Source organism: Felis catus, chromosome A2 (assembly GCF_018350175.1).
Source record: "Felis catus isolate Fca126 chromosome A2, F.catus_Fca126_mat1.0, whole genome shotgun sequence".
Taxonomy (NCBI): domain Eukaryota; kingdom Metazoa; phylum Chordata; class Mammalia; order Carnivora; family Felidae; genus Felis; species Felis catus.
The window spans coordinates 16,026,607-16,054,126 of record NC_058369.1 but is presented as its reverse complement, the minus strand read 5'-3'; the positions used below and the strand labels follow the sequence as shown (position 1 = coordinate 16,054,126).

At 52.1% G+C, this 27,520-nt stretch overlaps 1 protein-coding gene and 1 long non-coding RNA gene across 5 annotated transcripts; one reads left to right on the top strand and one right to left on the bottom strand.

The window, feature by feature from the left end:
- Nucleotides 1-454: 454 nt before the first annotated feature.
- On the top strand, nt 455-5,360 carry LOC105261347. 2 transcript variants are annotated; one of them, XR_002739340.2, is made up of 4 exons: nt 455-1,526; nt 2,753-2,913; nt 3,116-3,246; nt 5,033-5,360. It is a non-coding gene; the product is annotated as an uncharacterized LOC105261347 (long non-coding RNA). The 2 variants fall into 2 exon arrangements; XR_002739339.2 differs by having other exon boundaries at nt 455-896; nt 5,033-5,359.
- An 18,785-nt stretch (nt 5,361-24,145) lies between these two features.
- On the bottom strand, nt 24,146-27,520 carry CCR5 (C-C motif chemokine receptor 5). Of its 3 annotated transcripts, none has more exons than XM_006928652.4 (2): nt 27,423-27,520; nt 24,146-25,529 (listed from the first exon to the last, which is right to left on the bottom strand). In XM_006928652.4, exon 2 carries the CDS (start codon nt 25,516-25,518, stop codon nt 24,460-24,462), a length of 1,059 nt encoding a protein of 352 aa, XP_006928714.3. In that variant the 5' UTR covers nt 25,519-25,529; nt 27,423-27,520; the 3' UTR covers nt 24,146-24,459.

The following is a 27,520-nucleotide window of genomic DNA, read 5'->3' as shown; positions in this document are numbered from 1 at the left end:
GGAGACTGAAACCGGTGCTGACACCCCGGGGGAATAAAAGGAAGCCTTCCACGTCTTCAGAGAACTTCAGCTCTCCTGGTGGAACCAGACTTGCCTGTCTGAAGACACCATCTGAGAAAACAGAGCTCTAAAGAGAGCCGAGAACTGTGGTCTAGTTTCCTCGAAGTCGGTCCCGGTCCTAATTTCTACGTGTGCAAAAAGCCTGCTCACCCTGTGAAGGAGCTTCCTGTGACCGGCTGGGCTGATGACTGAGTCCTTCTCTCCAAGGAGAGAAACAAAGGTTTGCAAAAGTGAAACCATCCCCAAGCACCAACAGGAACGTCACTGGATGACTTACCACTTGACCGAGTTCCAGGGGGGCAGGGCACAGCCTCTTGACCCACCATCGGAGCTGCTGTGGGAATGGCCTGGGGGCAGCTGGGAGACCGGCTTTCTTCTGAGCAGACGGTCCTGACCTTGAGGGGCACGAGAAGCCACTTTTAGCCCTTGGTAGGTCTACGTCTACACCACAAGTGCCCGGTCTCGGGGAGTAACCCAAATAAAACAGCTCGAAAGCTCCTCCAGACCCCTAGAGTGTTTCTCAAGCCTTTGAGCCAAACCAGGAAGTTGTTTTCTCCTCCCGGTTCCCCCCCCGACCCCGCCTTTGATTTCCCTGTGGCCTTTAGACAGGCGTCCGGCTGGCTGCCCTAGATAAGGGAACTGAGTTGTCACTGCTCCCCAGTGATACTAGGTGGGGTGGCAGGAGGGCTCTTCTGAGCAGGTAACAGCCAGCAGCGGAGGAGAAAGGGTCCTGTGGTAGCTCGATGTCCGGACCCCAGGGCCCGGCGCTCCCCTGCAGCGGCTCATCCACAGCAGCAGAAACCACCGGGCATCTAGAACGCTCGGGGAGAACCACAGTGAGTGGCATGTGCTTGGATTCTCCTTGTCATTGTTGAGAGACACTGAGCTGTGGCTGAGGGAGGAGGGGGTCCCGAGAGAGAACTTGGGGGACAAAGGGAGCCATGGAGGGGTGTCACTTGGGGCAGGGAAGGGCGTTTCTGCCGAGATGCTCAGTACCAGTGGGTGTGGGGCCGCTGTGGGATTTGAGGAAAACTGACAGTGGGGAAAACCCGGAGTTAGGCAAGCCGTGAGGTGCTGACCCTGCTCTGAGAAGATGCCAGGAAATTCCACGGAAGCAATGCCAAGTCTGGGCTACAGGGGCGGCGAGGGAACGTGCTACCACCTGACTGAGGCAGGGGTGGGGTGAGAGTTCTGAGGCCAGAGAGGAAGGAGGCCGGGAAGATTCCAGATTTGGGAGAGTGGGAGGAATTAGCGGGCGGGGGGGGGGCTGCATGGGGGTGGCTTGGAAGAAAGGTGGATGGAGAGGAGGAACGTGAACCAGCTGGCAAGTCCGTATGAACTTCCTCCGGATCAAGTCCCTGTACCTGTGATTGACCTAATTTGGGGACCAGACCTACACCGTGGTTTAGCATTCACAGAGTTGGTTAAATGACATCCTGTCGACGAACGCCAGAAACGTGTCCGAGGTGAGCATTCACTGCAGAGCGTGGACCTGCGGAGATAGAAATAGAAATGAGCACGCTATTAAAAGAAAAGGAAAACATAGATAAAAGAGCTCAGACGAACATGTGGTCGAGCATTAAATTTGCCGCAAAGATGATGTTCCTCTGCGTGGAGGGGTTTGGTGTCATTGGGAACCCCGGCTGTGAGCACTTCCCAAGCAGGGCTTGCCCCACTCACGCCCCCCCATCCCCCAGGCTTCTGTGAGTGAGTGGGAGTTACCCATCCCCAGAAGCCTTGCCCCCTGGGCACAGCTCTGGGACCAACAGACATGCCTGGGCTATTTGGAGCCACACCAGCCCTACGACCCCAGGACCTTGGTGCCTTACTGTCTGATGCTCACTGATCCATCCGGGGTGAGGCAGCGAGTAGTCAAGTCAACTCTGAAACCTAAAAAAGCCCCGTGGATGCACACACACACACACACACACACACACACACACTACATGATTAATGATTATTTCCTCTATTTAAAGGAAAACAGAAGCCAGCAGGACCTCACGTATGTCACAGAATTACTTGAAATTTGAATTTCCCCAGGAAAAACACTAGAAATTCAGGCTCACCCTCACTTCCTGATATTAGGACGGGCTTCACTTTCAGTATTATTTTATTTTGGCTTGACTCCCAACATACACTCAGGCCAGGGAGCTCTTCCTTTTATTTTATTTTTTGTTTTGTTTTGTTTAATTGAGATATAATCGACATATACCATTGTGTAAGTTGAGGGTGTACAGCGTATTGATTTGGTACGTTTATATTGCAAAAGAATTGCCGTTGCAAGGTTAGCCAACACCTCTGTTCCCATCACGCGACCATCATTTCTTCTACCAGGAGTGGCAACAATTCAGGTCTACTCTGCCAGCAAGTTCGAGGTTTATTATACAATTTTGTCGCCTCTAATCACTCTACTGTGTGTTAGACCTCCAAGGCCATGGGATTCCAGAAACTTCTAAATTGGTAGGAAGGAATGGTTTGGAGGTCTGAAGCGGAGGCAAGAGGAGAGTTTCGTCACCATTCCACTGGCTGGAACCGTAATAGGGTCTCTTCGCTATTTGTGAAACCTCACCACATTCTGTGGCTTTGGCATGTGGCTCACAAACCTTACTTGAGTTCTTTATCACTGTCATTTAACCCCGATTTCAGTCGAAGAGAGGAAGAAACTAGAACTCTTGTTTTCCTATACACACAGATCACTCATCTATTCAATTCGTCTTTTCCGCAAATATGTATATGGAGTGCCTGGCGTGTGCCCAGCGCCATCCTGGGTGAACAAGGTGAACATCAATGAACGAGGCAGGCGAACATCCTGAACTTCACGGAGCTTACGTGCTACAGACAGAAGCAGAATACGTAAGTAAATTGTAGGGCAGTGGCAGAGACGTGCTATAGGGAAAAAGCAGGAAAGAGGGTAGGAAGGGCCAGGGGGGGTGCAAGAGTTCACGTTTTGCACAGGATGGCTCAGAGAAAGCTTTGCAACAGGTGTGCACAGGAGCGGCACATGATGGGGCCCGATAACTAATGCTCGCGATCTCATTTTTCCCTCGTTACTAAGGGACGTCGGAAAGCGCACGATTCGGTCGGTTGCAGGCATACCGTCTCGGATCTCAGCTCCGAATCTCAGCCTTGGGAGGGAAGGCACCTTCCAAGGGTGTTCCTTCTGGGAACTGAACTGAACTAAAAAAGGTAAGCAAGTGTCTTTACTACAGGACTTCTCAGGACTCTTAATACGCCAATAAGTACAGCGATCCTCCCTGAGGAAGAGAGGGTCTGCGGTGTTTCCCAAGGTGGTTTGATCGCGGAACCCCCTTTGATGTTCGCAAACAGGTCCTCACGGGCCAACGGTTCTGTAGAACACGATTTGAGAAGTGTTGCCTTTGACATCAGCGTTGTCGTAACATACACGACACTACTGTGTCGTGGGGCGGCCATGGGGACGGGCCTCCGCCACTCTGAAGGGAGTGTAACTGAGGGTCCCTGCTGCCTCACCCTGAATGAAACACATCCTCGCGTGCCCTCCAAAGGCCGTGCTTACCGGGGGCTGCTCCGGCCAGTGACCCTTTTAGGGACACCGGAGCAGGCCCAGTCCTGGGAGGTCGGCTCCTCTGACGGTGACTTTGGCTGGTGCTTCCCCTCACCCCCAAGCCTTGACCCTCCTTCTCTCCCTTACTTGGGGCTCAGATCTGCTTTGTGATCTGGGGCTTTCCCAGCTGCTTCCGGCTCCCTACGATCTCTCAGAGACATTTCCTCTAATGCATTTCTTCTATGCCACATCTCGAAGGAGCCAAGCTAACACAACCTCAGAAGGGAGGCATCCGTCTCTAGGGGCTTGAGCCCTTGGCTTGCTGGAGAAGAAAAATGCTTTGCAACACTTCTTCCCTCTCTGACCATCTTGCCCACCACCATCTACCTGTGGCCTGCCAGGCTCGAGCTCTCTGGAACACATGAGACCAGGGATAGCCATCATGGCCCATCCTGCTCTACCCCTCAGGTCATGTGCCTTCTCTGGTTCTCATCACCATCTCCCTCGTGCCCTCTTTGCCTTCAGCTCACTTCTCCGTGCTCCCTTCCCCCCCCCACGCTCTTCCTCTGTGCCCTCTGGAATCTGAATTCCGTGAGAGACACTCCTGCTGACCTCCTTAACGTATCCCAGAATATTCCTAACGTTTCTCATCCCTTGGCGCTACCCCTTCCCTCTCACACCTATCTGGGGGGTCAGGAGGTGACATCCCTGGCCCCGGTGCAACTTGCCGACCCTTGTTCCCAGGTATGCTTCCGGTCCCCAGTCCTGTAACTGTGTCACCCTCTGCTCCACTGCATCCCTGCCACCGCCTGCCTGCCTGCTCCCTCCCACCCCCCACTTTTTAAAAATTAAAGCCATGGATAATGAACTTCGGTCCATCCCAATTTCCTCCATGTCCCTGGCGACTTAACCACCCGTGTTGACCCTCGTCCTGTACCAGCTCGTAACTTCCATTCACTCACGAATTTGACTTCCCTGAGGTCCGTTGACGCTGATTCACCACCGAAGCCTTGCAGTACACTCGCTCACTTTCCTGCTTACAGCTGCCTCTGCTTTGACCACCACCACCCCCGCCCGCCGTTTACTTCTGCTCCTGCCCGTGCTCCTTCCTCGAGCCCCCCAGCCTCTGCCCGCGAGCCCCTCGGGTGGTCACATCCCTCCTGTCTCGCTGGGATCCAAGTCTATCACTTAGCCACTCTCTCTGGGCAATACCTGGCCCTCCCTTGAAGCCCCGGCCTTAGATCGACCCTCCCCACCGACTTCTCCTTTCCACTCCTTCTCTGAGTACGTGAGTCTGAGGATAGCTGGTTGAAACCACCTAAGCCACAAAGGGAAGACCTATCACTAATTTGTGGTCTCCCATCTCAGCTAGCTTCTAGAAATTCCTCTAGTCTCCCTAGTCACTCTTCTGAGTGTCCCAAATTGTCCCCTTCTCCTATTTTCCATCAGCTGTTCCAAGCACCCGAAACCTCTTCCTGTGCCTTCGAACGCCCACCGCCACCGTCCACACTTACGCTCAGGAGGTGAGCCCATCTCTGCTTTTGTCCACACCCTGGGCTCTGGCTTCAAATGCATGGTGGCATCTCCATTCTTCCCTCCTCCGTAGGAAGAGTTGTTCCTCTGATAGTAAAGGCTCATTTCTCCTCCTGCACTCTGATCACCAGCAGCCAGAATCTATTAGATTCTTCACGATATTGAAATGCTCTGGTGTCTCCCTTAAAGTTTTTTTTTAATGTTGATTTATTATTTTTGAGACACAGAGAGAGACAGAGCATGAGCGGGGGAGGGGCAGGGAGAGAGAGAAAGACACAGAACCCGAAGAGGCTCCGGGCTCTGAGCTGTCAGCACAGAGCCCGACGCGGGGCTCAAACTCACGGACCGTGAGATCACGACCTGAGCCGAAGTCAGACACTTAACCGACTGAGCCACCCAGGCGCCCCTGGTGTCTCCCTTAAATAAAGACTGTAAACCCATCTTTCCCAATGTTTACAACAGCGCTGTCAACAATAGCCAAATTATGGAAAGAGCCTAAATGTCCATCGGCTGATGAGTGGATAAAGAAGATGTGGTTTATATCTACAATGGAATACTACTTGGCAATGAGAAAGATGGAAATCCTGCCATTTGCAGCAATGTGGATGTTACTGGAGGGCATTATGCTGAGTGAACTAAGTCCGTCAGAGAAAGACAGGTATCATGTTTTCACTCATATGTGGATCTTGAGAAACTTAACAGAAGACCATGGGGGGAGGGAAGGGAAAAAAATAGTTACAATCAGAGAAGGAGGGAGGCAAACCATAAGAGACTCTTGAATACAGAGAACAAACTGAGGGTTGACGGGGAGGGAGGGGTAATTGGGTGATGGGCATCGAGGAGGGCACCTGTTGGGATGAGCACTGGGTGTTGTATGGAAGCGATGGATCATGGGAATCTACCCCCAAAACCAAGAGCGCACTGTACATACTGTAGGTTAGCCAACTTGATAATAAATTATATTAAAAAACAAAAATTTAGGGGCGTCTGGGTGGCACAGTCGGTTAAGTGTCCGACTTCAGCCAGGTCACGATCTCGCGGTCCGGGAGTTCGAGCCCCGCGTCAGGCTCTAGGCTGATGGCTTGGAGCCTGGAGCCTGTTTCTGATGCTGTGTCTCCCTCTCTCTCTGCCCCTCCCCCGTTCATGCTCTGTCTCTCTCTGTCCCAAAAATAAATAAACATTGAAAAAAAAATTAAAAAAAAATAAATAAAATAAAAAAAATAAAAAAACCCCAAAAATTTAAAATAAAAAAAAAAAAACCAGAAAAAAAATAAACCCATCCTTAACCCCACAGTCCGCTCTAACGACATACCATCCCTCTTCTTGGGGAGCCTTCATTCATCGTCCAAACCCACTCTTCCTACATTATCATCGTTCACTCCCCACTCAGTCCCCTCCAGCCTGGCGTCTGTCTCCACCATTCCCCTGAGATCGGCCTCCCCAGGGTCACCAACAGCCTCCCGTGGAGAAATGCCACCCACTGCTCTGTGAAGCTGGGACAGCTGACGCATCGCGTGCCGGGGTGTGGGAGGTGTCCACTCTCCCCGTACTCGCAATACGGTGGACAACACGTAGGCACCATTACCTCCTGGGCTGCCCCAGCTGAAGCCACGCTTGGAGTTTCTGAAACCCTCATGCAATCTAAAAAGACATCCTCACAGGCCTTTCCAGTAAAGGTGGCAGAGGGAAGCAGGGTCACGGCCTCTCCCCGCATCGGTACCTTATAAAATGACCACACGACAGCTTCACCAGCAAAAATTCTCAAAATCTGTCAGTAGCAACCGAACACGAAATAGGGTACAACCTTGTTTCAAAACTTTGAACGGTGGGCATTACAGTTATGCCTAAACCTAATCCTAATACAGGCACAGCATTGAAGAAAGAGGGAAGATCAGTGAATCCTGAGAGTTATCCTAATCCTAACACTCTCCCGTTGGGAGACAAGTGGGTAGAAGGGGAGTGTGTATCCCTAGGAAAAACACCTACTGAGTAAAAGCCCTCCTGTTCCAGAAGCGTTTCTTGGGCTTCTCACATTCTGGGGCAGTGTGTTGAGCGAGGGCCCAGAGGACACATTGCACAAGAGTCACATACACCCTTGTACACACCGAGTGGCTCCTGGCAATGATATTCCGGTTTGTTTTTGTTTTTAGGATCTGGATTCCTTATAAAAATGTTTTTGGGGGGAGGCTCCTGGGAAGCTCGGTCGGTTGAGCGTTTGACTCTTGGTTTTGGCTCGGGCCACGATCTCATGGTTTCTGGGGTTCGAGCCCCACGTCGAGCTCTGCGTTGGCAGCGTGGAGGCTGCTTGGGATTCTTTCTCCCTCTGTCTCGGCCCCTCCCCACTCACGCTGTCTCTGTCTCTCTCAAATAAATAAATACACTTAGGGGAAAAAAAGGTTTAAAAATACTTAAAAACATTTTTTAATGTTTATTTATTTTCGAGAGACAGAGCATGAGTAGGGGAGGGGCAGAGAGAGAGAGAGAGAGAAGGAGACACAGAATCCGAGGCAGGCTCCAGGCTCCGAGCTGTCAGCACAGAGCCCAGTGCGGGGCTCGAACTCATAAACCGTGAGATCGTGACCTGTGCTGAAGTCAGACGCTCAACCGACTGAGCCACCCAGGTGCCCCTAAAAATACTTTTTTAAAAGTTTATTTATTTATTTATTTATTTATTTATTTATTTATTTATTTATAAGAGACAGAAAGCACAAGTAGGGGAGGGGGAGAGAGAGAGCAAGAGAGAGAGAATCCCAAGCAGGCTCTGCACTGTCAGCTCGAAGCCCGATGTGGGGCTCGAACTCATGAACCGTGGGATCGTGACCTGAGCCAAAGCTGGACGTTCAACCAACGGAGCCACCCAGGCGCCCCTATAAAAATACCTTTAATCTACGAGTGACTTATTGAAGACTTTCGGGGTTCTAATCCGAGGGGCCGTTAGGCCTGCCCACTCGTGGTGACTCATCTTCTCGCGTGTTTTGTAGTGCCCGTGTGAGTTCCTATTTATTGGGGGTTTCCTGGCCCCGCAGCAACGGTCTGTGGCCCTGCAGTGGGTACAGTCCCCTCTGGAGCACTGTTGCCTTTGTTTCTTCTGGGAGCACGAGGGGGCATCTGTGGCCCGTGCTGAATCTTAGTTTGGGGGTCTCCCATTTTGAGGGTATTACAAAATTGAACTTCATGTTTGCATGAGACACAGGTTTTGGGGTCTCAGAGATGGTCCCTCTACCATTTCGGGTGCAGGCAAAACCAGATGAGCCTCCTTATTGTCTCGCCTGTGGGCGCATTTCCTCCAGCCCCCTCCTCCCCGGCTGCTAGCTTTCTGTGGGGACCTCTCGGCACCGGGTCCCCGTTACTCGTGGCCTGAGGCCTTGCTGTCTGCTCCCGTGTCAGAGTGAACGCGCCGTGGCCTTTTTTCAATGCGTGTGCCTTTTGTTTACATCAGACAGTGATCAAAATACTAAATACCCATGGAGTGAAGGCGCAGTGAGTTATTTGTTGAGAAGTATTATTTGTTCATTTCACAGACATTTCACGTCTGCTGTCTGGGAAATCGCTCCCCTTTGCCCTTCTGTATGGACTCTTCACCGCCTTCCGACCCGCTTTGGGTCCTGGAGGCTCGTCTCCTTAACAGCAGGCTCCTGCTGGTGTGTCCCTTGACCTTGACCTAATGCAGCTCTTGTTACAGAGAGCCCCTCCCCGATCCTTGACTCCTTAATCTTAGCGGTGGGGATGGCGGCCTCTGCGTAGTCCCTGGGCAGGACTCTTTGTCCTCTGCCTTCCCGACATCGATGTCCTAACGGGAGCCGGTCAGGTGCACAAGTGATAATCCGGGGAGTCTCGTGCTGTCCCAGGGGAAGCACACGGGAGCTGGGGAGCCGTCAGCAAGGGTGCCTGGCCCGGTCCAGAGGGACCGGGGAAGGTGTCCGGCTGGAGGGGCCATCTAAGCAGAAAGCTTGGGTGGGAGTTAGCCAGGTAGGGTGGCCATGGCCTCTCCTTGCCTCCCTTCTCCTCCTAACGTCTTCTTTAGTCCCAACCTCAGAGATGGGGCAAGGGGGACACATTTTCTTATCGGCAGCTGGGGCTGAGCTTCTGTGGAAGAGGAAGTTGAAACCAGGAACCAGACCATTTTAGATGCATTTTTTAAGAAGTTTATTTATTTATTTTGAGAGAGAGCGAGCGAGAGCGAGTGAGCACACAGGTAGGGGAGGAACAGAGAGAGAGGGAAAGAGAGAATCCCAGGCGGGCTCTACACTGTCAGCACAGAGCCCCGATGTGGGGCTCGAACTCATGAACTGTGAGATCATGACCTGAGCTGAAATCAAGAGTCAGGCTCTTCATTGACTAAGCCACCCAGACGCCACCTCCCTTTTTAAAAAAATGCATTAAAAAATTTTTGCTTATTTATTTTGAGAGAGAGAGACAGAGAGAGAGACAGAGAGTGCAAGTGGGGGAGGAACAGAGACAGACTATTTTAGATCTAATTCCCGGGAGTCCAGAGCTCAGCGGGACAGCTGCAGGGAGAGAGGCCTTGTTGGGGAGGGCTTCCAGGAGGCATCCCTGTCAGGGAGTAGGCGAGGCAGGACCGGACACAGGGTGAAGCAGACCCCGAAGCCCCAGCTGACCCTGCGAGGGGCTCTGGGCCTGGGATGTCCCTGCAGTGCTGTCCCACGAGGAAGGAAGGAGGCCGGGCCTTCCCAATCACACACCAGACAGCTGCTGGCCTCAGTTGTCTCCGGGAGGGGAAGGTCCCAGTGGCTGAAGGTGGTCCCTGTCCCCAGCAGCCGGGAGGGTGAGTGCACTGACCCTGAAAAGGGACATCCGGGCAGAGCCCCACGGCACCCACTGCAGGGGCGGGGTGGGCAGGCCCTGGGTTTCCCACATATTTCATTTACCCTGCATAACAAGAACCAGAAACTAAGATTTCTGAAACCTCTGTGTCATAAGACCACAAGCCCCCTGTGTGCACAGGAGGGGGAGTCACGTGCCCGGCGAGGGCACAGGGCCCACTCACTCTGCGTGACCATCCTGGTGCAACTCACCCGTTGTTGTCTGAGAGTGAAGAGTCGAAGAGGAACTTGACCTCGCCATCCCCTGCCCCTGGCCCCATCCTCCACCTTTTTCTTTCCTCTTTCTTCTTCCCCACCTACGTGGCCACACTCCTGTTTCCATAGGGTCAGGCGGGTTGGACAGTCACTCATCTGAGGGCAGCCATATTTAAAATAGATTTTTAAAAATCTCTTTTTGTGAGTAGAAGCAAAAGGTAAGAAACCAAGTGGCATTCTCCTTTTATTTTATTTTTTAATATTTTATTTATTTTTGGGAGGGAGTGCAAGCGAGGGAAGGGCAGAGAGAGAGAGAGAGAGAGGGGGAGACAGAGGATCTGAAGCGGGCTCCACGCTGATGGCGGAGACCCTGATGCGGGGCTCGAACTCAAGAACCGTGAGATCATGACCTGAGCTGAAGCTGGATGCTTAACCGGCTGAGCCCCCCGGCGCCCCCCCGCCTTTTAACAAAATTAAATCGTGGCAGATTTTATGTGCGTAGGACAGTGTTTTCCCTGGTGGTTGTCGGGGGACCCTTGTAGGGCCTAGGCCCCTGTGAGCCCCTGTGGTTGGACTGAAGGTCTGCCGCCTCCCAGCCCAGTGCTCCCCCAGGGACGGGATGGCCCCTGGGGCTCCTATCTCTGCACCAGAGTTCGGAGCCCCCATCACCTTCCCGTCCCAAAGGATTCAGCCACACCCTCTGGAGAGGGTGGTTGAAAGGGACCCCTAACCAGCTGACCGGGACCTTCAAACCACATAGGCTGGTGCTGTCCCTTCCGGAGGGTCTAGAACTTGGGCACAAAGCGCGCGATTTTCCGCGGGGAGAGAGGAAATACGATTCGGCGTCATTGGCCGTGAGTCGGCGCGGGGAGAGACGAGGCAGGGGCCACCAAGTGATTCTGCCTTTCTGATTACATCACAGAGTCAGTGGATGTTTTTTCCGCCCTCACCTTGCTTCATATCTCTGCAGCCCTTGCCGCTGCGGACACTTCCTGTCCCTCCCAAGGTGGCCTCCTCTCTGCACGGCCCTGCCTTTCCTGGCATCCCTTCTCCTCTTTGCTGCCCTTCCTCCTCTGGGTTCTGTCTGGAGCCATTTGTCCTCCCCCACGTCCGCTGCCTGTGACTGTGGGTCTCCTCCGCGCATGTGCTCTGCTGGGCCCAAGGCAGCTTCTCCTGACACTGCCCCGGGGTTTCCCCCGGGATTTCTAACTCAACCTGCCCTGAAATTTGCACCTGAAGCCGGTACTTCCCGTCGGCCTGGGCTGCGGCCCAGGCCCTGGCCTCCCCCCTCCCTTCCACCCTCAGTCCAAGTCCTGATGAGTCCTTGTCCCCGGGAGCTTTTGGATCCATTCGCTTGTCTATACCCAGAGCTTTGTACCTTGGCGGGGGCCTCTGCTCTGTCCCAGAAGGAGCACAGCCAAACCTCTGCCTGGGGTCTCTGACTCCATCCCTGCCTTCCTCTAGTACATTCTCTGCAAGGCGAGGCCAATTAGATGTCTTGAGTACCCTGGCTTCAAACCGCTCCCCCCACCCCCCACCCGGCCACGAGCCGCACTCCTCGGCACCATGTGTGAGCCTCGGCCTCATTCGCCCTCTGCAGCCCTGTCTTTTCCCGCTTTCTTCTCTCTTTCTGCTCTCACAAAACCATTGACGGTTCCCTGAATTTCCTGTGTGTTTCTCACACACTGTTTCCACTGAAATTCCTCCCACATATACACACTTGTCCTTGTACTTCCTCCTTGTGTGACCACCCCCCCACACCCACACACACAAGCTGGATCACTGAGAAAAATGCCTGGCATGGCTATGTTCCAAGGGCACCTTGCCGGGGAGACAGGGGACACACGCTCACAAATGTGGGGTCAGAGGGCATGGTATGCTGCCCCCAGTGGGACTCAACGTGGGTGTGTGGGCTCAGAACAAGGAAAAGTTCATGGGCGCCCGGGGGGCTCAGTTGGTTAAAGCACCTGACTTTGGCTCAGGTCATGGTCTCGTGGTTCGTGGGTTGGAGCCACACACTGGGCTCTGGGCTGACGGCCCGGAGCCTGGACCCTGCTTCGGATTCTGTGTCTCCCTCTCTCTCTCTGCCCCTCCCCTGCTCACATGCGTGCCCTTTCTCTCTCTCAAAAATAAATAAACATTAAAAAAAAATTAAAAAAAAAGAACAAAGGAAAGTCGGTTGGGCTCTAGACTAGTTTCGTTTGTGCCTCTGTGTACGGGCCTGATGTAAATAACCCTGAGACATTGGGTGGCTCCTTTTTGTTCACAGGCTGCAGCCAGGAAGCCAGTTCTGACAGGGCAGCACTGGGCGGGGTGTGTGTGGGGGGGAGGGGTAGAATGATGGGGGGGTGGAGGCAGGGTCGGGACAAAGACACCTCCTCGGGGTAGGTGGGGTGCGGAGGGCGCGCCTCCCCTCCCTCCCTCCCTCCCTCTCCCTGGGACTGTCGGGCTGGCTCGCTGGCTCCTGGTTTTAGATTCCCTCATTCCTTGATCACAGGACTCAGCCCACGTTGTGCCCTAGCAGCATGGGCAGCTTCTCACTAAACATTAGGTAAATAACTGAATGATTTAAAATGCAAGTCCCGGGGCGGCTGGGTGGCGCAGTCGGTTAAGCGTCCGACTTCAGCCAGGTCACGATCTCGCGGTCCGTGGGTTCGAGCCCTGCATCGGGCTCTGGGCTGATGGCTCAGAGCCTGGAGCCTGCTTCCGATTCTGTGTCTCCCTCTCTCTCTGTCCCTCCCCCGTTCATGCTCTGTCTCTCTCTGTCCCAAAAATAAATAAATGTTGAAAAAATAAATAAATAAATAAATAAATAAATAAAATGCAAGTCCCGAATTCGTGACCCTTTCCACTGTCATCTGTGAGTTAACTCTGTGCTAGGTGAAGAGGGGAGAGGAGCAAAGACGAGGGGTACCTTGGGGGGTGGGGGCAGTACTTTGAGAGGGGTGAAAGGGCTCGTCTTCCAAAAGCCACAGTCTAGTGTAGTTAACATAAGGTCCCCTAAGAAAGCAGTTTCCTAAAGGACGCACACCTCGTAGAAGAGAGGGCTGGTGTCATAGCTCCGGGTGCCATATCAAATCCCACAGACCGGGGGGTCTGAAAGAACAGAAGCGCTCCTCACGCTCCTGGAGGCTGGAAGTCCAAGATCAAGTTGCCAGGCCATGCGGTGTCTGGTGGGAGCCCACTTCCTGGTTTGCAGATGGCCGTGTTCTCACTTTATCCTCACCGGGGAAGGGCAGAGAGAGGGGCAGGCTCTCGCGTCCCTTCGTACAAGGGCACCGATCCCGTTTGTGAGGTTCCACCCTCACGACCGAATCGCCTCCCAAAGCTCCCCCCGCAGCACCGTCACATCGGGGGGCGGGATTTCCACATATGAATTTTGGGGTGTCACAAACACTCAGTCTACGACCGCTGGCAAACAATCTGTGCGTGAAAACCCATCAAGTCGTCTGGAAAAAGAAAAGGACAGCTAAAAAATATGGAGTGGAAAGCCTTGTTGAGTGTGGGAGAAGTGGGGACTTTATGCCTGCACTAGGGAGGGCTCAGACTCCCCTAGCAGTGATGGGGACAGCCGGGACACCCCTGGGGTTGATCACAGGAGAGAAGGAATTGCGAGGTGTCTTCTCTTGGGAAAGACGGGGCCCCAGGTGATGGGGTTTCGGGGTGATGGTGGGGTTTGGAGCCGAAGGCCAAGAAGGAATTCTTAAAGACATCTTTGGTGCACGTAGGTGATTTTATTAAAGCGCGGGGACAGGACCGTGGGCAGAAAGCTGCACTGGGGTTGTGACAGGTAACTGATTATATACCTTCAGGCTGGGAGGGGGTTAGAGACAGCGTAAGGGTCTAAGGAATTTTCAAAGCAAGGTTTCCAGGACCCTGAGGGCCTCCGTGTTAGGAAAACGTCATTTACTACCGTTCAGTAAAACCTCAGTCATGAGACCATTCAGATGTATACCAGGGGCCATATGCTTGGAGTATGATTGCCAGCATATATCATGGGGAAGTTGAGATAAAGGAAGTTGCCAAAGGACTTTTTATATGTTAAAGTAGACTTATAGGATGGGGGGGGGGTGGTCAGGATAATGTGAAGCCAAGATTCCTTTTTGCCCCCAGCAAAGTTTCATCACTGAGGCAGCTGAGCTCCTGGAGGGAGGGCACGCTGCCTGTTGCAAGGACTCGCCAACGGGCTGCAGGCAGTAAGGGAATTTCAGTTTTCATTTGCCTTAGTTTCCCACATCACCATGGCAAGCCCTGAAACCCCTTTCCTTGGCTCTTGGGTAGCCGGGAGTGTCCGAGGAAGGTCACACAGGTTCCCCTCCCCGCTGGGGGGGGCTGTGCTGCTAGCCCGGACTTTGCCTGCAGCTTACCCCAAGGTCCCTCATCACCAGGAAGCTCTGCATTGGAGCATCTCCCCCGGCGGTCTCCAGTCCCCCCTCCGGGGCACTGCCGGCCACTCTGGGGTACATTCGTGGTCGTCGCTTTTAGGAGCAAGAATGTGATTGGCTCACCTTGGGCAGCACACGGCACTCACCTGGACTTTGTGGGACCAGGCATCCGCTCTAATTTGTGACCATTGCAATGACAAGATCACCAGTCCGGGGCGGGGGGGGGGGGGGGGCGACTCTGACTTCTTGGCTCCACTGGTCAATGTTCACATCACGGAAACGGTGGCCGTGTGCCCTGTATGGGGCACCAGAAGGACTCGCCCCACGCATTGAGGGGCCTCCCCGAGGAGCAAAGCACCTGAAATGATGCTTGGGGACGCAGTCATTTAACTGGAAATACAGAAATAGGGCCAACCCTGGGGGCAGGAGAGAAAATATTATAAAAACGGCATCTAGGGGGCGCCTGGCGGCTCAGTCGGTGAAGCATCTGACTGCGGCTCAGGTCATGATCCCACAGTTGGTGGGTTCGAGCCCCGCATCGGGCTCGGTGCTGACAGCTCGGAGCCTGGAGCCTGCTTCGGATTCTGTGTCTCCCTCTCTCTCTCTGCCCCTCTCCCCACTCTCTCTCAAAAATAAATAAATAAAATGGTAGCTTAGAGAACACACGTGAGTCTCAGAACGGGAAACGGGGAAAGCATCATTTCCACTCTAAAAAAAAAAATGGCATTTTAAGTTAGTAGGAAAATAATTTAATAAACCATCTTGGGAGGATGGGGTGCCATCCGGGGCAAAAACCTTGGATCCCCACTTTACTCCGCGCTGTAAGATGAATTCCAGGATACAAATTGTAAAAGATGAAGCCATAACAGCTTTAGAAATAAAACCGGGAGAGTTTTGCAATCTCAGCATGGGGAAGGCTTTCCTAACCATGTCATAAAACCCAGAAATCAAAGAAAAAGTTGATAAGTTCCTTTGTGGGGCGCCTCGGGCCTCGGTCGGGTAAGGTCCAACTCTTTTTTTTTTTCCGACGTTTTTTTTATTTTTTATTTTATTTTTTTTATTTTTGGGACAGAGAGAGACAGAGCATGAACGGGGGAGGGGCAGAGAGAGAGGGAGACACAGAATCGGAAGCAGGCTCCAGGCTCTGAGCCATCAGCCCAGAGCCCGACACGGGGCTCGAACCCACCGACCGCGAGATCGTGACCTGGCTGAAGTCGGACGCTTAACCGACTGTGCCACCCAGGCGCCCCAAGGTCTGACTCTTGATTTCAGCTCAGGTCATGATCGCACGGTTCGTGGGTTCCAGCCCAACACTGGGCTGTGGTGACGGTGCAGAGCCTGCCTGGGGCTCTCCCTCCCCCTCTCTCTACTCCTCTCCGCTTGCGTGTGTGCGCACGCATGCTCCCTCGCGCACAAAATAAATAAATAGACATTACGAAAAATAAGTTCACTTGCGTGAAAATAGAATCTGCCTGGCGAACCGTAAGAAATACTAATAGCCAAAATTCACTGGGTGGTTGTCATATGCCAATTAGCCTATTAACTCATCTCCTCCTTGGAACAGTCAGTGAGGTTGGGATCATTATCCCCATTCCACAGACGGGCAAAATGAGGCACGGAGGGCTTAAGAAATCTGCCCAAGATCGTAAAGTGGAAAAAACCAAGGTGCGGTAAAGAATACTCCGAGCGTTTGTGATTTGTGGAAACACAGGAGATAAGGGGAGAGATGTGATTTGGGTTAGATGCGCAGGAAGTACCTCCCAAATGATAAGAGACTGGTAACTTTATTGCCTCCCGGGCGGACGACCTAGCAGGCAGAAGCAGGGGTGGGAAGGAGACGTTCCACTTATTTCCTGCGGTACAAACAAACTGAAAGCAAACGCAGAGACAGGGAAACTACAAAACCAGCCCCAGGAACCCAAGGAGGCTGGTGTCTCGGTGTGTAGACAGGTCCTCTCCCCACCCCTCGGTGACCCCGCCCCCTCCAAAGGGCAGCGGGTGCTGGGACAATCAGAGACAAGAACATTCTGTTCAGCGTAAGCTATTTAAGGAGGCACGGAACCGAGAGACAATTGTAGCCAGGCTTTCTTTACGGAATGGTCAGAGCACGCACTGACTGTCCGTCTGTCTGTCTCACTCACAAGGCTGTGCCATTTTAGGTACCTGGATGGTGCCTTGCCCCGTTTTACCTATTTTCGCTGGCATAGTTGTGCCTTCTCGTAGCCTCTACGTACGGTGCTTCTATGCAGCTCTCACTCAACCACACAGTGCCTCCACTTACCCAATGGGCAAGATCCCTTACCCCATGCCTCGTGTCTTGCACAGGCCCTCCACGAATGTTCACTGAATGAATGAATGAATGAATGGGTTGCCCACAGGTAATGCACCTGAGAACCGTGTTCCCACCTTGCTGCTTCTGTCGGAATCCCAGAGGGAGGAGGTGGGGAGTTGGCCTGCCTCCCTCATTTCCCAGTTTGCTTAGAGCTGCAGGGCCGACATCCGGCCAGAATTACGTTCTCAGGTTAATCCCCCCACCCCCCACCCCCACCCAAAGCCTTTCCAAACGCACTACACAAGTTCGGACGTATTGAACACGACGCCACCAAGTTGGGAGACCCTTTCCGTCCATTGCTGTAAATCCACGGTGTTTGAGTTCACGCCCAAGAGCCCCCTCGGGTCCGCGGGGGGTTCCATTCCGCCGCAGAAAGTGAGCTGGGTTGCCCACCACACTGCGGAGCCTTCTTTAGGGGAGGGCAATTCCAATTTAAAGAAGAAATAGCCCCTATTAGGAAAGTAGCTAACGGTTCCAAGAACTTCCGCGTGCCAGGCACTGCCTTAAACCAATGTGCGATTTCTCATTAAATCCTCCGCACAAACGTATGAGGTAGTAGGTATTGTTATCGGCCCCATATCACAGATGAGGAAACGGAGGCTAGAAGCATTACAACTTGCCTAGGAATCCCTGATCCCAGAGTCCAAGTTATACTGATGCTTCTTGGATACTTACTCTATGCCAGACTTAGCCTTGTCCGTTCATGGATGCACTGAATGTTTTAAAATGAAATGAAATGAAAAATCCAGTCCCGTAGTCACATTAGGCACGTTTTGCACCAGTCTGGAGTCATCTCGGTCATTACAGAGCGTCCTTCTGGTCAGGGCTGGTCTAGATACTACATACCGACATAACTTTCAGATGTTAATAGACGTGAATAGTATTCAGAATGACAGGAAAGGACTCTGAGGTCCACAGAGGGACTCTGAGTCACCTCCCCAAGCTCCTACAGCCTCAAGGCTGGACCTCAAATCAGTCTGACTTTGAACTCCCCACTCTTTTGTCCACCAGGCTCCACTTTCCACCCTTTGGAAGGAGTGAGATAATCAATCAACAGAGAGTCCCGATTTGATGATCTGTTGGAAAAAAAAATCGTAATTGTCTGGGGCAGCTGGGTGGCTCAGTCGGTTGAGTGTCTGAGTTCGGCTCAAGTCACGATCTCGTGGTGTGTGAGTTCGAGCCCCCACGCAAGTCTCACTGCTGTCAGACTGTCAGCGCGGAGCCCGTTTTGGATCCTCTGGCCCCCTCTCTCTGCCCCTCCCCCGCTGATGCTCTTCCAAATAGAAATAAATATTTTCAAAAAATCACGATTTTCTTAAAAGGGGTTTTTGAAGAATATTAGCTAGTGGAAATAAACCAAAGCACAGGAATTCTAGGGTGAATACGGGCCGTTGCTGTTTTGAGGCTGACTTGTTGCTTCCTCTGCAGGATTATCATCGCCTTACCCAGGGCTCACACAGACTTCCAGAGTCTTCCAGGTCTTCAGGGGTAATGCTTTACTGGACGCAGTTGAAGGGATGGCTCGCGGAGGGACAAGGAAATGGGGTGGGGAGGGGTGGGGGGAGAACTCTTTTGCCAACATGAGCCATACCAATATTCATTTGTAACACATCGCAAACAGACCTTTCCTATCCGAGAGACTTCTTCTGTCTTGAATTTGAAGCCACCAAGCTCCGCGTGGGCAACAGACACCTCATCTGTATTTACTCTTCACTTGGAATGGACGGGTTAAAACATAATCCGAAAGCAGAAATGAAAGCATGATGCTTGGTGCCTCAAAGAGAGATATTTTACGTTGCCAACTAAAGCTAGATGCATATGCTTTAAAGAACAGCTTGTGGGAAGACGGAGTTAATGTTCTGCTGGGACGATCGAGGAGTCGAATCCGGACCCTCCCTGGCCTGTGTGCCACCCACTTCTAGGCCGGCAGGACTCTTCCTCAGACAGCAGCCCGCATCCAGCAGGCTCGGTTTGATGGGCTGTAAGCAGTGGTTTCCAAAGTTGGCTGCGCTTAGAGCTTCCTAGAACTCCGAGCTTCTGCAGACCCAGCAAATCGGAGTGCTGCGGGTGGGGCTGGGTATCACTATTTGTCCAACTCCCCCAGGTAACTCCAAGGAGCAGCTAAGATTAAGCCAGCGGCCGTAAGCATGGTCCCCACGAATTCCGGATCCCGCTCTCCCTCATCGACGTGGGTGCCGGCTGTCAGGGGACTTAGAACGGCTCCCACCTGCTCTCCTCAATGGCGCATCGCTGGCTGGCAGGTGCAATGGGGGGAGCCTGTGAAAACTGAGGCCAGGCCTGTTATGTCACACACCTATTGTGTCAGTGCGTCTGGCTCTGGGGGCGGGCTCCGCTCTTCTTCCATAAAGTGAGGGGTCAGGCTGACTGGTCCTCAGCAACCTTCCTGTTTTCAGATGATGCGATACCATTAAGAGGAATCGAAGTGAGGGGAACACAGTAATAAAGAAAGGGAAGTGTGAATAAAGAAGAAATCCACCCACACGGCAACCATATTGGATCGCTTCAAATACTAGGTACCCACAGCCATTGCTGGATACACATGGAGTCACGCGAGACGGGCTTGTGGCATTGGATGGCGAAAAATGCTTTGTCACAGTTTGTGACTTTGTTGCAAGGCCATGGGTTCAGGGATCTGCAGAGTTTGGCCCGAGAGAGCTGGGACCTTCAGTTCGCCGCAGGCATCGACTTGTGTCCTCCAATGGCTCTCCTTTTCCTCGCCAGTGAGTTGAGCATTATCTACCCTGAGCCTGTTGTGGAATCACTTCTTGTCCACAACAGGAATGGTAGCAGCAGAGACCAACATGAAACAGCCGAATGTATAACCACCCGAGTCAAGGCTGGCCGCGGGACGCCCTTGTTGGATACCAAGGTGACCACAGGGAGGCAGTATAGCCCAAGATTCTCAATGGCCCGGAAGGCCTTTCCGTTGGTTCCTTTGAAAAGACTTTCAAGCGTTTAAAACACGAGTTACCATCGTAAGAAAAAGAAACTCAACCAAGTTCCTGAAACATGACGGAAGCACAATGACCCAGAACTTATGATCAAATTAAAGTAGTGACAATATGAAGCCAAAAATAAGTGAGCCTTGGAAAAAACGCTTGTAGACAAAAACCTAAGGCACGGCACGCCTGGCTGGCTCAAGTCAGTTGAGGGTCCGACTCATGATTTCGGCTCAAGTCATGATCCCAGGGTCGTGGGATCAAGCCCCAGCGTTGAGCTCTGCACTGGGCATAGAGCCTGCTTAAGATCCTCTCTCCCTCTGCCCCTCCCCATATGTGCTCACTCTCGCTGTCTCTCTATCTAAAAAGAAAAAGAAAAGAAAACAAAATATGGCACCGTCGCAACATCTATCTACAGAAATATTCAAGTTTGGCTGTCTTTCAGGAAAATACCCAGCAAGACTTTCATAGTGAGTTTTACTTAAAAGCAAAAGAACACGGTTTCCTCCCAGGAGCGGCAGCATCTCAGGGTGTGGGAGTTCTCCCCACCCTCAGGTTAAGCAGGGGGGTGGGAACAAGCTATGAAGGAGAGCAGTCCGGTCGTTCACGGCCACGCCCCTTGCTCACATCTCCACATCTCCTGTGCCTTCATCAGAAAGTCAACAATGAAACTCCGATGTTCCTGTTGAGGAGTCTGTTCTTCCCTTGGATAGGAAAGCGGTGACCTGATTTAATCACAACAGTGGCAAGACTGGTAGCCTTTTAGCTGGAGGTATTTGGAACCTTGGGATACACGTGTGACCGGAATCCTAATGTCTGAATTTGCACATTTTCCCTCCCCGCTCAGGGCGTTCACTTTACTTGGACTTTATCCATGGCCCATACGTAACTCCCTCCGTGACAGACGCCCCTGGGCCGGGGAGCGGGTGTCTTCACCCAGGAGGTGATGAGTGGAGTCAGAACCTGAAAGTCACGATGAGTTCAAGCCTGTTTGTCAATCTAAGGACTGGGGCAGAGGAGGGGTGGGCCCAGGAGGGCCCACAAAGTGAGGGGCGTGGGGTGGATGGAACTGTGCCCCGGACCCTTCCTCTACTCCGACTCAGTCCCCTCCCTCCCTCCCTTGGGTCACGCCTCCTGTTGAGGGAGGTGGAAGGCGGTCTTTCCGGTTGTTAGGGAAAAGCTGGCCTAAAACCGGCTCCAGCTACCCTTGCCTTCTGCTCATTCCCCGGATGTCCAAGTAGGACCGTGACCTACCTGGTCTCAAGACCAGCCTGCCCCAGGCTGTAAATGCCACCTGGACCAGTCGCCTCTTCCCGGAGCACCTGTTCTCTCTGGGGATAAGAGACACGTGCACAGAAAGCCAAACGTCAAGGACAAATCCACGGTCATCACTGCAATTACAGGCAAGTTTTTAGAAGGGATTTGAAATGAAAGAAAAGCAACCTTTGTAGCAGCCAGGTCCTCGCGTGTCGTGTGTCTGCAGTTTGGGATTACAGAGCAAGGACCAGACTGTGACATCGTATGTCTTCTTCATTTTCTTGTTGTAATTTTTTTTTTTTTTTGAGTTTAGTTATTTTAAGAGAGAGAGAGAGAGCATGCACATGTGCACATGTGAGCAGGGGAGGGGCAGAGAGAGAGGAGAGAGAGAGAGAGAGAGAGAGAGAGAATCCCCAGCAGGCTCCGCACCATCAGCACAGGGCCCGACTCAGGGCTTGAACCCACAAACCATGAGGTCATGACCTGAGCCAAAATCAAGGGTCAGAGGCTTAACCGACTGAGCCACCCAGGAGCCACTAGGCCTTCCTCATTTTCTTTTTTTTTTTTTTTAATTTTTTTTTTTAACATTTATTTTTGAGACAGAGAGAGACAGAGCATGAACGGGGAAGGGGCAGAGAGAGAGGGAGACACAGAATCGGAAACAGGCTCCAGGCTCCGAGCCATCAGCCCAGAGCCTGACGCGGGGCTCGAACTCACGGACCGCGAGATCGTGACCTGAGCCGAAGTCAGACGCTCAACCGACTGAGCCACCCAGGTGCCGCTAGGCCTTCCTCATTTTCAAACATAGACACTTGGCGTGGGCTTACACATACATCGATTTTCTTTTTTTCTTTTTTAAATGTGTCAATTCTTTTGCTCCAGTAGTAGAATTAGATTAGAAACTGGAAAGTTTTCAGTGTCTGTTGCTCAGAAATGCCACCCTTAGAGGCAGCATCTTCAGACAAAGTATTCTGGCAATTTGACCCAGGAAGGGGGGCAACTTTTAAAAAATATTTCAAAGGAAGCATAGCTCTCTGTGCGTGTACGTACGGAGTTTTCCAAAACAGTGACTTAACAAAATCCTTTCACGGTTTTGTTTTGCTTTGTTTGTTTGTTTTTTAAATTTTTAAAAATGTTTATTGAATTTTGAGAGAGAGAGACTGCGCAGGAGTGGGGGCGGGGCAGAGAGAGAGAGAAGGAGACACAGAATCCGGAAGCAGGCTCCAGGCTTTGAGCTGCCAGCACAGAGCCCGGTGTGGGGCTCAAACCCACGAACGGCAAGATCACGACCGGAGCCGAAGTTGGACACTTAACCCACGGAGCCACCCAGGCGCCCGGCTTTCGCAGTTTTGAACGCTATTCTCTACATGTGCACTTGACGGGAAGAATAGGAATACAGTTAGTTATTTTACAGGGTGATTTTTTTTACTAGGCAAGGGTTTTCTTCCAAGCGATTTGTAACTTTCTATATACATGAGCCGGATCACATCATACATGATATGTATTCGACACACAAAGATATCAGCGTGCCTTTGAGTTGACCCAGAGGCTAGGTCATAGGATGCTTGTGCCCTTGAAACGACCTCAAGAGCACTTCCGGTTGCTCCCCGTCGACACCCGCGCTCTCAAGGTCATATTTCAGAGCCGAGAAACATCAGTAGCCCCTCTTATTATTCTGATACCTTCACCTTGTGAGGGAGTCTCACTGCTTTGATGTCGCCTCACCTAATCTCTCCCAAATGGTCTTAGCTCCTCCCGGATTCCAAACCATCTCGGGCAGGTACAAAAAAGTACAAGGAGCAACTGCCAAACACGAAATCACGACCCTGTCTTTGAAAGGAATAGATCCCTTAGTGTTCGGGGGCGTGTCGGGAGAAGGCGTCTGGAAGGAGAGAGAGGCTAAAGCCACCACACTCAGCCTGAAACACCGAGTTCCGTAAAATGGTGCTTCTCGGAGCTGAGTCAGCTGGAGGCGGCCTGTTTCCAAATGAACCTGTCCCTTCTCCCCTCTGCCCACTGCGAGTTAACTCCGGAAGACAACGCTTAGGGAGGCAGTGGTGTGTCCTGGGCGGGCAGAAACTTAGTCATCCCGGCTTCCCTCCCCCCTCTGGGGCGTCTTTGCTTAGTGCTTCTAAAACCCTGGATGTTCATTAACTACACAGTCGGCCCCTGGATGTCATAGCTGACGTAAACGTGTCCCCAGGCCTCAGACTCCCCGCATTTCCTAAACCTAGTGCTTCCGAGCCCCCTGGAGACGCCCCCTGGTTGGAGCTGGGTTGGGAAGGACAACTCCAAAGGCAGGAGCGGCCACCGCTAGAGAGCCCAGGTTCTGTCTACGGAAGGCTGTGTTCAAGCTGGCAAAACCAGAGGCTTCCTCTTCCACCGGCCCCTCCTGGTTTCGATGCAAGCCTTGGCCCCTTTCCATGCCTGAGGTTTCCTTAAGGGCATCTCCAGTCCTCGTGCGTGAAGCCTAGAGGTTCTCTCTGCCTCCCCACGGCCCCTCACCTCCAACCCCAATCCACCCCAAGTTCTGTGGACTCTCACCCCGCATGCTGCAAGGGTGTCCCCATCCCTGGTGCCTGGACCTACATGGAAAGCCTCCTCGCCTCACCCGACCTAAAGGCTCACCTTTCTAGGCCATCATTCGGCCGCGCAACGAGCTTCCGGCGACAGTGGCCGGGGATCCCCCCCCCCCCCCCCCCCCCCCCGCTCTGCTCTGGCTTTGACAAGCGGTGCTGGGCACGCTCCCTATGGTCCGGGCTCGCCTCGCCTCTCCCCAGCCAGTGCCGACCCCCCACCGCAGAGCCGCCCCGCGCATGTGCGGGGCCTGCAGGCCTGGAGCTAACCTTCCTCCCCTCTCCCCTTCTCCCTGAAGAAGGCTTCGCAGCTCTCACCCGGTCCTGATCGCCTGTGGAACTTACCAACCACACCCTGGAGGGGAGATTGCTCTTGGAAGAACTCGTTTCTTAACAGATCACCCACAAGCACCTGCTTTCAGCGCACTTACAACCTGCACCTATTGCCTCGAGCAGATCAGAAACCGTACAGTATGCATCTTGATTGGTTTTGTTATTCCTGTTCGGGTCACCGAACTCAAGAATTAGCAGTTCTCTGGGGATTTTTTTTTTTTTTATAATGAAACTTTTGCAGCAAAGGAAGAGTTTGCCAATAAGTTGTTGTGTGCGGAGGGGAGGTGAGGAGGTTTGCTATGTCATCAACATATGTTGATTCGGCTTTCCAGACGTGACGGGCTTAAATGGTGGGATAGATAGCCAGGTGCACGGATGACTCTTAGGCCCTCTATGACAGTAACTTCCTTTTTAAAAGGGTCACTCCCGCCCCTAGGCTGTGTACAAACACCCGGTCCAGGTCACAAGCCGACAGAGATTTCCTGCTCTCCGGTGGATCGGGTGTAAACCGAGCTCGCTCGGTCGAGGGCCTTTCCCTGGAAGACAGGACAACGTTTGCAGAAGCGCCTGGCGATGTGCTTTTGGAAGAACACCAAGAGGTAGCTTCTGAACTTCTCCCCGACGAAGGCGTAGATGATGGGGTTGATGCAACAGTGCGTCATTCCCAGGGTCTCCGTCACCTGCATGGCTTGGTCCAGTCTGTTGGAGCTACTGCAGTTATTGAGGCCAAAGGACTCCGGGAAGGTGCTCAGCAGGAGGACGATGTTGTTGGGGGCCCAGAAGAGAAAGTAACCGATCATGATCACGAAAATGAGCTTCACGGCCCTGTGCTTCTTCTTCTCGTTCCGACACCGGAACAGGGTCCTGAGGATGGCCGAGTAGCAGACGATCATGACGAGCAGGGGCAGGACCAGGCCCAAGATGGTCATCTTCAGTGTCTGGAAGTTCTTCCAGAAATGATACTGATTGGATGGAAAATGAGGGCTGCACGTAAAACGGGAACCTTCTTTTTGGGATCTGCTGAAGATACACCCCGGCAGAGAGGCGACCACGGCCGCCGCCCAGGTGACCGCGCTTGTCACCGCCCCAAAGGTGACCGTCCTGGCCTTTAAAGCGAACACAGCGTGGACGATGGCCAGGTACCTATCGACGGTCAGGAGGATGATGAAGAAGTTTCCGCCAAAGTAGCCGACGTGATAGAGCCCGGTGACCGTCTTACACATCCCATCCCCGAAGACCCACCCGTTGGCGGCATAGTGGGCCCAGAAGGGGAGGGTGAAAAGGAAGAGCAGGTCGGAGATGGCCAGGTTGAGCAGGTAGACGTCAGTCATGCCCCTCAGCTTTTTGCAGTTGATGAGGATGAGGACGACCAGCAGGTTGCCCACGAAGCCGGAAAGGAACACAAGTGAGTAGAGCGGAGGCAGGAGTCTGGCTGCGATTTGCCTCACGTCGGTTTTCTGGCAGGGCTCCGACAGCTCGTATTCAATGTCATAGTAGGGGCTCGTGGCTTGATAATCCATTTTGCTCGACGCTGTGAATAAAGAAAAAGTGATTGTCTATGATACCCCAGAATGTACTTGGCGGTGGTCCGCCATGGGTGCAAACCGTCTTATCCACGAACAGGCTTTTCAACATTGGTACGTAGGTTTCTACATTTAACGGAGCTCCCTTGTTTGGCCAAAAGAAAGAAAGAAAGAAGGAAAGAAAGAAGGAAAGAAAGAAAGAAAGAAAGAAAGAAAGAAAGAAAGAAAGAGAAAGAAAGAGAGAGAAAGAAAGAAAGAAAGAAAGAAAGAAAGAAAGAAAGAAAGAAAAGGAAAAAGAAAGAACTTTTTCAGGAAAAGGAAGGATCGCTATCACCTCTGCTCACTGGATGGAGACCGTGACTCTTGGTGGGGGGGGTTCACAAAAGCATCGTCTGACCCAATAAAACCTGGTGCTCTGTAGCCACGTGGGACGAATGAAGCTTTAACAACGTCAAGAAACTGACTCAGGCGCTGTCTAACACTGTCTTACCATCTCTGCTGCAACTGCCTTCCCTGGGGTGAGCTTATACAGAGCGTCCCCCGGAGTGTGTGTTGCTAACCTTGGACGGTTCCCAAGGGCACCCTGTGGGCCAACAACTTCACACCCATTCATTCAATTAATCCTCACGGTCACCCTATGAGTCAGGTCATGTTATCGTCCCCATTTTGCAGATTAGAACTCAAGGCACAGAGAGGATGAGTAACTTGCCCAACCACACACAGCTAGAAAGCAGCTGATTTTGAAGGCAGGCAGCCTGCACTCTCATCCAGCAACTACCTAGTCTCTCGCTTCTTGGTGAGGGAAGTGGAGTGTGGTATCGTCAGCCTGGCACCTCGACGCGGTCCGGATGAAACGGGCCGCTGCCCAAGTCCCCCGAGAGGGTCGTAGCAGCCAGTAGCCAGCTATAAAGTCCGGGCTGCCATTCTCACGTGTAGTCTAAGTTCATGTTTACAGTTCCCGAATTGCTATGATTAAGAGCTCTCGCACATACCCAAGCAATCGAGGTAGAAAACATCTCAGGTGCCACCATGCGTATTCTGGGTTTGCTCAGCCCCTCCATGACCCGCTGGCTAGCCTGGTCTATTTCGGTTCCATTTCCTGGTAGAAGTTTCTTTAATAAATCCTCGTGGGTTTCATGCTTCCTGTCCCTCGGATTAGGTAGCAAGGAGACACATACAGAAAATTTCACCTTAAATTCTGAGCCAGAGCAAGAACCGTACATTAAAGGACACGAAATGCGCTGTAGAGCTGATATAGTAAAGGGAAAGTTTATTTGCTCTTTGTAGTCCAATATGAATTCGGACAATTTTTACCCTTCCCTCTTTTCTGAGAAAAACAAACGAAAAAACTGGACTTAGATACAACTCGTCTTGGACATACATTCACAGGGCATCCTGCCTGGTCAGTTTCAGTTCTTACCAGAAGATCATTCTGCCAAGATTTTGGCCAAGAATCATCTCTCTGAAAAGGTTTCTTTTGAAAGGTGAAGTTGCTTCCTTCCTTCCTTCCTTCCTTCCTTCCTTCCTTCCTTCCTTCCTTCCTTCTTTTTTCTTTCTTTCTTTCTTTCTTTTCTTTCTTTCTTTCTTTCTTTCTTTCTTTTCCTTTCTTTCTTTTTCTTTCTTTCTTTCTTTCTTTCTTTCTTTCTTTCTTTCTTTCTTTCTTTTAAATATTGCTCCCTTTACAACAATCTTTCATTCACAATCATGTTTTGTATCTTCGATGTTATCACAGTTTGAAATTGATTCTAGATTCTAACTCTTTTCTCCTCTCGAAGATTATGATTTAAGATAGCTCTACGAGCCTCTGGTGTGTGTCCAGTCTTCTAGGGTTTCCTGTAAAGTTTTTTACTCATCACAGAAGCTGAGCTAACTAACAGACAGAGTGGCTGAGGGTGACTTACCAGGAGGGTTCTTGTAGGGGAACGGATGTCTCAGCTGCTCTGGCTAGCTGAGTTGTGCAAATCAAACATATAGGCAGCATAAAAGTAGGAAATGCATG

Coding starts and splice junctions, on each gene's coding strand:
- CCR5 (XM_006928652.4), bottom strand. CDS start 25,518: ATGGATTATCAAGCCACGAGCCCCTACTATGACATTGAATACGAGCTG.